Raw genomic sequence first — 9581 nt, 5'->3', positions numbered from 1 at the left:
TATGGATGGCGCCGGCCGTGGGCGGCACGGGGCCGGCGGCCGCTGCGGGTCCTAGACAGTGGTGGCGGCCGGCCGTGGTGGCCCGGTGAGGTTCGGTGGTGGCAGCTGTTGCTGGCGGCTGCTGGATATCCCGGGGTGGCGGGGCGTGCTTGGGGAGGCGGCGATGGACCCTGCGGATCTGCATCAGGGGCTCGTCTGGTCGCCTTCTCGTGGGCGACGCGGGCTATGGTGGCGCGGGCTGGCCATCGCCGGTGGCTTCGGATGCTGGTGGTGGTGCGGCGTGGTGGTGTGCCCTGTCGAGAGGGTCCGGCGGTATGGCCGCGGTGACCGGCTTGACCGGGGTGCGGGTGGAGCGGGGCGGTGGGGGCAGCGGCGCTCTCTGGTGGTCGTGCCCCATTGGCGGATGTGATCTTCCTTCTCCTCGGTCTAGAATGGCTATGATCGGGGGCGCGTTCTCGAGAGGATCTGATCAGGGCCCGAGGCGTGTCGGAGTTGCCGCTCCGGGTAGGTGAGATTGGGCTCGATCCGGGATGTACCCACGGGCGGCGAGTCCCTCCCTCCGTGGGTACGGTGGTCGTTGGTGGTGGTCGGGACTTCACGGTACTGTCGGGCAACACGGAGTCGAGGGCCACGGACATGGCGTTGTTTGAGTCTACTCAGCGATGGTTGTCGGGAATCATGGAGGTGTGTCCCCCCCTCCCAGTCCACCGGGTTTGGCTGGGGACATAGGGCTGGGGCCCCTACTGTGCTGGCGCTGGCCCAGCCTCCGTGGCTCATGCCGGGCTAGGAGTGAAAGATGTGGACTTTCGCTTTTCCTACCGTGGCTGGTACTCTGTGGTGTGGGCGGTGGGTGAGGTCTTGGACTTGGATGCCGGAGCGGCGGCTCCAGATGGTGGTTCGCATGGTTGGCTCTCCGGCGGGCGCCATGTCGGCGGTGGTGGCTCCCTTCTTGATCGTGCGGGCGACGACAGGGGTAGCAGTTGGTGGCTCGGGCGCGTCCTCTGCTAGACGTCGCCCAGATCTGGATCTGGGGTCTGGGCACGCCGCATCTGCCCTAGGGCCTCGATGACTTAGGGCGGGGTGCCGAGCGAAAGCTCCGCGCTTTTGCGCCGGCGACGACGACGCTTGCGGGCACCGTTCTCTTCTTGAAGACGTCGTCGTGGACCTCCTCACCGCGTCAGAGTTCCGGGTGAAGACCCTTGCCCGTGGGGCTAGGCAGCGACGACGCTCTGCGCCGTTCTCTCTCTTGGGGGCGTTGTCTAGGAGCTTAGGTGTCCTAGGGTGTTGCGTGATTGTGCTCTATTCTCCCTGTGTTCTCCTTCGGTCTGCTTCGTGATCCAGGTAGCCTAGAATCAGCTTTGTAAGAGGGTCACCTCACCACCATGTATCATTCGACCGTGTACCTTGTTTGGTTTGTGCCTTTATTTATAAAGGGGGGCGAAAGCCTGTTTCGAGGTACTATCAACCAGATCTGTTCACACACATACTTTAGTAACCAGCTCCATTGATCATCTGATCAGCTATGTCTTTTATTTCCTTTCTAATCTGCAGCAAGATTGCTGTCTCATTGTGTGTGGTCTAGTTAAGTACTTCCTCGCTAAAGAATTATAAGATCGTTTAGATCACTACTTTAGTAACAGAAGCTTTGAGTTAAAGGCCTAAAGCTGCATTAACAAACCGACATGTATGGTGGGTGCTTGAACACATCACATCAGCGTGGGATTTAATTATATGTTGCATTACGTATCCGATATCATATTAAGAGCATACATACACATCGACCAGTGCACGCGTGGCGTGATAGCGCAGAGTAAAAATGTTGATACTCTTGATCTCTCTACCTAACGGAGATCACTCTTGACATACGCACGGGGTACTTCGTTAATCAGTTAGGTAGAGTGATCTCTTGATCCCCTAGTGGAGTTAAAGAAGTGAAGAAGCTGCTGCTCTCCATCCAAGACTTCGAGGTGAAATGGGCTAGGCGCACGGCAAATGGTGCTTCTCACAGATTAGCCAAGGAAGATTGCTGTAATGAGAGTAAAATGCACTAGGGGTCATTGAACTTGCATCGATAGCTCACTTTGGTCATCGTACTTAATAATACGGTCAATACGGTCACTATATATGACTGTTGGTGATTATACGGTCACTGCCTCACCGTATGGCTTTGTATTTTTTTTCAAGTGACTGGTCAAACAATCCAAATGGTGCCTCATCAGCTCAGGTCCCACATGTCAGTGGGATATACAGAAATAAACAAAATAAACTAAAATTATGTTTGTTAGGCGAATCGACACAGGGACCTCTTGGTCCAACCCAGAAGCGCTAGAAAATTGAGCGCGCGCGGAAACCTTTGTGATGCAAAATTGGATCAACCTCTTATTATTTACTGTATTTCTATTACTAGTACAAAGCACGGACAGCACACACCCAGCACGCATGCACGTGCGCCCACAACACACAGGTGCAAGAACGCGCGCGCACACACTCACACACCGACACACGCGATTACTCTCCTATGCATGAGTATTTGACAAAAAACTACCACATTAGGGGTTACCGTCCCACAGAACTACCACATTAAAAAAGTGACTGATAACTACCAAAAAATTCTAATTTTGTGACTAAAAACTACCACATTTGAAAAATGACCGGTTTAGACGATTTAAACATGTTTATGACATACGGGACCCACCCGTCAGGGGTGACGTGGCGGCACGGTCGACCTTGTTTATTTTGACCGTTAAGTTGAGCGTTATGACAAGTGGGGCCCACACGGTATTCTTCTTCCTCCTCTCTGTATCTTCCATTGGCATTTTACCAAACACCTCCTGTGCATGGGAGGGAAGCGGGTCAACTCCGGTGACGCGCCCGCCGTGAAGACGCCCCGTCGCTCCTGACCGAGGAAGATGGTCCAGAGGACGCCACATCCTCGCGCGCCCAGGACGACAGCGAGGTGCGCGCCTCACCTGCCCGAGGTGCTTCGCCAAGGTGCTCGCACGTGCTGCAGGAGCTGCTCCTCGTGGTGCTCGCGCTGCTGGTGCTCGCGCACTGTGGCCGAGCCTCGTGGAGGGCGGGAGCCTCAATGTCTCGTTCCAGCGGAAGGGGAGGAGGGTGTTGCGGAGCTCTGGCTCACCCGCGGTCGTCGCAGGAGGCGAGAGGAGGCCGGAGCTGTGGTGCTGCTGCTTGCGGCCGCTGCTACTGCTCCTATGCTGGAGGATGTTGCGGTGGTCTTTTTGGAGGTGGCAGCGAAGGACACGGCTTCGACGGCCGAAACACGGTAGTGGCCACGGCCTTGGCGAGCACCCCGGACACCTCGACCTCCGCCGCGCTGTTGGACGCGGAGGGCATGGGGAACTTGACCGTGGCGTGCACAGAGGCGGAGAGGTGGGCCAGGTCATTCTCGGCGCGACGCAGGGACCGAACCGCGAATGCGAGCCTGTTGCCGCCTCGGCGCCGGAGTGCGGCCTGCGGCTCGGCGACGAGGGGATGAGCGGGAGCTCGACGTGCGCGTCGAGGCGAGCGAGGCCCGTGGTGCTGTTGCTTGCAGCCGCTGCTACTGCTCCTTGCCGCTGATCACGAGCTCTAGCTCGAAGGGAGGCCGGCGAGGGCGGCAGCGGCAGGGCCTAGAGCTCGCAGCACCTCGGCTTCGCGTGCGGCTGCGCGGGCTTCTCCTCCGGCACCCTCTGGCATGGAAGGCCACCGGAGTGCAGGGCGGCAAAGGCCACCGGAGCATGAGGGGGCGACTGGGCGCCCACTGAAAGCAGCATAGGATGATGCACAGGAGGTGTTTGGTAAAATGCCAAAGGAAGATACAGAGAGGAGGAAGAAGAACGGCTGTGGGCCCCACCTGTCATAACGGTCAACTTAACGGTCAAACTAAACAGAGTTGACAGTGCCGCCACGTCACCCCTGACGGGTGGGTCCTGCATGTCATAAACGTGTTTAAATCGTCTAAACCGGTCATTTATCAAAAATGGTAGTTTTTAGTCACAAAATTAGAAATTTTTTATACTTATCAGTCACTTTTTTGAATGTGGTAGTTCTGTGGGAACGGCAACCCTTAATGTGGTAGTTTTTTGTCAAATACTCCCTATGCATGCACATCACTTCTCGGTGTCTTGCTGATGGCGTAGCGGTCGACGGCCCCGGCGTCGACGCCAAGCGCGCGTGGTCGTGGGCTTACGTATCTCGCCTGTCGGGCGGCGGCTGCAGCCGAGCTGGTCGAAGGTAAGCCGTCGACGAGAGCGGATGCATGGATGATGCTCGGTGCGTCAAGACTCGCCCGACGTGTGTGCGCGTGTACTAGTGTGAGTATTGTGCTGGGTGTTCGTTGTGTGCATGCCTGCTGACTGCTGTGTGCTAGCGCGTGCGTGCGTACAATGTGTTCACGTCCTGTGTGCGTCGTGGGTAATTTATACGGAGTATTAAGTATCAACTAATTTTTTTACACAAAAAAGGTTGTGCGCTCAACCGGCTAGTTTACGTGATCGGCGGCGGCGAGCGAGAGATCCATGCTAACGTCCATAATTTTAGTTTAACCCACTCACATGCGGCGATTAACATAGGCAGAGAATACGATTTTTTTACCCCACTGACATACTGCCCCCGCACAGGCAGTGAGAGAACGCGAGTTGATGTGGCGCCACTTGGACTGTTTGACCGGTCAACCAGAAAAAATACGAAGCCATACGGTGGGGTAGTGACCGTATAATCACCAACAGTCGTATATAGTGATCGTATTGACCGTATTCTTAAGTACAATGACCAAAGTGAGCTATCGACGCAAGTTCAATGACCGCTAGCGCATTTTACTCCTGTAATGATCTATGCAAGACATGGCTTCATGTGCCTCCGGGTTGTATCACGGATGTTTTGTCCTCGGACATGTCCGAGGAACATGAATAAATATAAAAAATTCCAACTAAAAAAACAACATGGTCAGGCAACATGTAAGTAGGCCTCGAGTTCTCATCGTCGAGTTCAAAACCAAATACATTATCAAACTCTGCTTTATTCATCTTTAGGGAGTCCAATTTCAGTGATTCAATCCAAACAGCACCCATGCCATCTTCTCCAAACAAGAACTGAACAACAACACCCCGCGAACTCCGCACAGCACCATCATGTTTCACCATGATGTCCTCCATAGCCTTCACGAGCCTCCGCTGAATGCTGTCTCGGAGTTTTCACAGCAGTGGCAATCAAACCTTCTCTACTAACCATAGCATGGAAGAAAAACTCCTGTGGTGCCAGACCTCGAAGGTAAGAGTTCTGAACAAACCCACGACTTTCAGGGCCGTAGTCATCTTTCGTGAAGTGGGGTAATGTGCGATCAACAAAACCAAACGGAATCCGCTTGCCCTCAATTTTCTGCTGTCCGAGACAAGCAGTCATTTGTGAAATATTAATGAAACTGCCATTCGAGCCTGCAGTGACCATAGCTTTCAAATTGTTGCTCTCAGACAAACCCTTCTGAGCACTACTCCCAGCATCATCATAAGCCTTGCTGAGAATCTGATTTACTCGGTTTTCAAATGATTCCATCATTGTGAGTCCTGGCTCAGGTTCCAAGTTCTTCTCTTGTGCTTGCTTAATAAGCTCCTTCAGATCATTCTTAGCTGTTCCAATTGTCACATCAATCTTCTCCATAGTATCTGCATCTGCAATTGCATCTCCAATACCAATACTGAAACCATTTTGCAGAAGCCAGTAGTTGACCAGCGACTGTGTATTACCCAAGAACTTCAGTGCAGCATCTGGCCCTGCCTCTTCCCAAATAACACGAATGAGACTTCCAGTTGAGGTCCCGAGTGTTTTTTTGCAGAGTGTACCAGACAGAAGCTCTCCCTTCTCTATCCGGACCATAGTATCACCAGGAGTAATAAATCCACACTCTGTTTCAGCATGCCAGGCTGAGAAACTTATTAAATTGATTAGCTTGGGGATAATCAAGTTGAAAACTTGTTTGCCAGTCCAAATCGGCCTTGGTTTCAAAATGGCAGGGGCAGGGACCTTCCCATCAAAATCTTCCCACCACATTAACATGTTCATAAATACATCCTTTTCAATAAGAGTGTCCCTTTTGGTGATTTTTCGACACCCAAGAAGTGTGTCCTGGACAATACCCATAGCAGGTATATTCGCTTGAGGTGAGACAATGCATTTTGACACCATCATCAACTCTAAAACTACAGCTGTGGTCTCAAATGACTGAGGAACATGCATATTCATTTCATCCGCATCAAAATCTGCATTGTACGGTGATGTGACAGACAAGTTCAGGCGGAAAGTTGAGCAGGGCATAATTTTAACACGATGCCCCATGATAGGCATTTTATGAGGGCTTGGTTGCCGGTTGAAAAGAACAAAATCTCCATCATTGAGGTGTCTTTCCACCTTGTAACCCAGCTCCAAATGCTGATCACTACTTTTCTTCACATAGCGAAGATCCAGCCTCTGACCATCTTCCCTGATAATGTACTTTGCACCTGTCTTCCCTGGGGGAGGGTGAGGCCCATATTCTACTAGCTCTTTCAACCTCTCGATGTTATATGGAGTGACAGTTTCTGGGTATGTCAGATTCAAAGAAACACTCCATGGTACCCCCAATTGATCAATGTTGATGTTTGGATCTGGTGTGACGACAGTACGAGCTGAGAAATCAACACGCTTCCCCATTAAGTTTCCTCTAATCCAACCTTCTTTTGCTTTCAGCCTGCTGCAAATTGATTTTATAGGCCTTCCAGAATGCTGATTTGCCCTTGGTTGTCCAGGAAGATCATTGCCGAAGTACGTTGCAATGTGAAACTGCAACAGCTGAGCGAACTCTGTTATAATGTGAGTTGGGGCTCCATTTCTCTCTTGCCTCCTCAAATTCTCATTATGTCGAATTATCATCGCTAATTGATGAGTCAAATCATCCTCAGTTCTGGAGGAAGTATCCACCGTGACAGATGGTCTCACAGGCGGTGGAGGAATCGGAAGAACTTGCAGTATCATCCAATCAGGACGAGCGCATTTAGGATTCAGGCCCAACAAAAGACAGTCCTCATCACTTATATGCTTGAGAACATTAAGGACCCTCTCAGCACAGAGAATTTGCTTTCGCTCCACTAGTTCAGGGAGTTGATCTTGATCATCAGTTTTCTTCTTTGTTGCTTCAAACTCCGCAACCATCTTCATACCATCAACTGTGATACTTGGCTGCTGAGCACCACAACCACCTCTTTTCTTTACTGGCTCATCAGTGTCCTGCTGATCTTGAACCTCAAGTTCATCACTCCCAGCACAAGTCTTTTTGCTCTTGCAAGCATCATATATTCTTCTTAATCTATTTTTTGGGTTACTGATTTTCAGAGCCTGCTTGAACTTGGTATCCTCCTCATCTGCCAGGATCTTGGAACAGTTGAAGCACACACATCGCATTATGGAGAGTACAGTCTTGATGAAGCCGATGTGGAACATTGGCTTTGCAAGCTCAAGGTGGCCAAAGTGGCCCGGGCACTCAGCCATCCCAGCCATACATGTATCACACTTGATCTTCTCGTCAATAGTACCCAAACGAGGGTCACTCAAACCCCCAGGCTTCGCCTTTCCCCTCTCCATGGTCTCTGCGTGCTCTATCACCGCCACTGACATTTGCCTCTACAAGGAAGCAAAGCAACACAAAATCTATCAGATTCGATCCTACATCCACAATGCTACACATTTCTTTGGGCGCTCCGTATGGACCAGTTAAGGAGACACTCCTCCCACCATCAGTACAACGGTCAATGGTCATTTGAACCAAATAAATCATAATACTAAATCCTCTCAAATCCATCTTATTAGAAACACTCTGCAAATCAATAGTGTAAGACCAGCAACCAGATGCGTGTAGCCTTATTCAAACTTCTATTGAACTGAATATGACCCGATCGAAAGCATTGTAAAATATAGAAACACTCTGCAAATCTATAGTGTAAGGCCAGCAACCGTGTGTAGCCTTATTCAAACTTGTATTGAACTGAACATGACCCAATAGAAAGCACTGTAAAATCATGTGTAATAATACACAAACTGTGCAAACTGCTAAGCACAACCAAACTGCCAAGCTGATAGTACCTCACAAGTAATGAGAACATTGCCATTTTGCTAGATCGGTCAAAACTTTGATGTACATGTAATACAACTGCGAAGTCAACTTGACCAAATATCCCACTTCAGTAGTATTACAGGGAGCACAACTTCTAACTCAAACCGAACTAGGGACTTACAACCAAGCATTCTTCTTCTCAAAGTTTAACTAGTTCCCCAAGTTAGCAAAACACTCATATCACTGTGTCAGAACCTTTGGTAAGTTGCAATGTATCAGCTTCAACATCTATTTGTCAGATCAAACTCGGCCAGTTCGCTACCCAACCAACACCACAGACTGAAGCTAACAAACAACCAGCACCCCAATAACAGTTCATCCATCCATCCAGAATTTAAAATTAGCCAAGCGCCCACACAAGCTCGAGCTCCAAGTTCAGCCAGAGAGAAGCGAAACTAAACAGAGGCGGAGGCGGTGGGGGAGGCGAGGTATTACGATTTCATCCGGGCTGAGGATGCCGAACTGCATGAGCTGCACCTTGGCCACCTCGGCCGGCGAGTACGGGAATCTCGCGTCCATTTCGCCCCCACGGCGCCGGCGCTGCCGCCCCCGCCGCTCGAAGCTTCGGCGGTGCGGCGAGTCGCTGTCTGGAGCACGCTCAGCTTTTTGGCGGCCAAAATCGATCTCGAATGGGATCGATCCGACCGGGGTCTCCGCCTCCTCCGCGAGATGGGAGGGGAAATGGGATCGGATTCGGGAGAGAGTGCGTGAGAAAGCCACCTTGCGCTTTTGATCGACGATCGCCCATGGAGCCCTTTTTTTTGTTCCCTATATCTTATCCTGTACACTTTGTTTAATTTTGCTACCAACTGATATCTTTGGACCTAACTAGGTGTTCCTACGAATTGATTTCTGTCAGAGTTAATTACACTGTTAGTACAGAAAACTTGCATGGTGCGTACAAATTCATACGTACTACATAAAGTTATAAAAGACACAAATTAGCCCTATAACTTGTGTTTGAGGTACATTTACATACATTTTCGTTAGTGGCTGTTAACTCTCGATTAATTTTTACCTACGTGGCATGCCAGCGAGGCCGGGCCCGCACTCTCTTATTTGTGGGTCTCACCTGTAAGTGGCAAAAGAAGAATAAATAGAAAAATAAAACTGTGCAGCAACTGCAACTAACTTTGAGATCACTTCCAGAGCTTTTCGTTTCTTCTCCTATAATTTTGCAAACCGAGCCGACTAGCCTTTCGGTTCAGATTTTTACCGGTCAGACCGCCGGTCTACTGGTCAATCAACTTGTTTTTAGGCACTACATAAAAAGAGATCAAATACCACCAGTTTCTATAATTATTTTCTTTTTAGAAAATATTTTCTAGAAATAGATTTTTTTAGACAATAACATGATATCTTGGGTGTGATGGTTATTGGGCCAAACCTGAAGGCGATTACTGTAACGACCTAGGATCGAATCAAAATCCATGCGGATTAATTT

The 9581-nt window shown here is 50.2% G+C and overlaps 1 protein-coding gene across 1 annotated transcript; it reads right to left on the bottom strand.

Annotated features, from left to right (window-relative positions):
• Nucleotides 1–4797: 4797 nt before the first annotated feature.
• LOC109733730 (DNA-directed RNA polymerase II subunit RPB1) lies at nt 4798–8928 on the bottom strand. Its single transcript, XM_020292947.4, has 2 exons — nt 8573–8928; nt 4798–7647 (listed from the first exon to the last, which is right to left on the bottom strand). Exons 1-2 carry the CDS (start codon nt 8654–8656, stop codon nt 5125–5127), a joined length of 2607 nt encoding a protein of 868 aa, XP_020148536.1. The 5' UTR covers nt 8657–8928; the 3' UTR covers nt 4798–5124.
• Between the last annotated feature and the right edge of the window lie 653 nt (nt 8929–9581).

Source organism: Aegilops tauschii, chromosome 7 (assembly GCF_002575655.3).
Source record: "Aegilops tauschii subsp. strangulata cultivar AL8/78 chromosome 7, Aet v6.0, whole genome shotgun sequence".
Classification (NCBI taxonomy): domain Eukaryota; kingdom Viridiplantae; phylum Streptophyta; class Magnoliopsida; order Poales; family Poaceae; genus Aegilops; species Aegilops tauschii.
Note: the sequence above shows the minus strand (reverse complement) of the source record. Positions and strands in the feature narration are given on the sequence as shown.

Excerpts from the sequence above, each read along its gene's own strand:
- LOC109733730 (XM_020292947.4), bottom strand. The coding sequence starts at position 8,656 with ATGGACGCGAGATTCCCGTACTCGCCGGCCGAGGTGGCCAAGGTGCAG. Across the intron at positions 7,648-8,572 it reads TCCTCAGCCCGGATGAAATC|AGGCAAATGTCAGTGGCGGT; the intron begins GTAATACCTCGC and ends GCTTCCTTGTAG.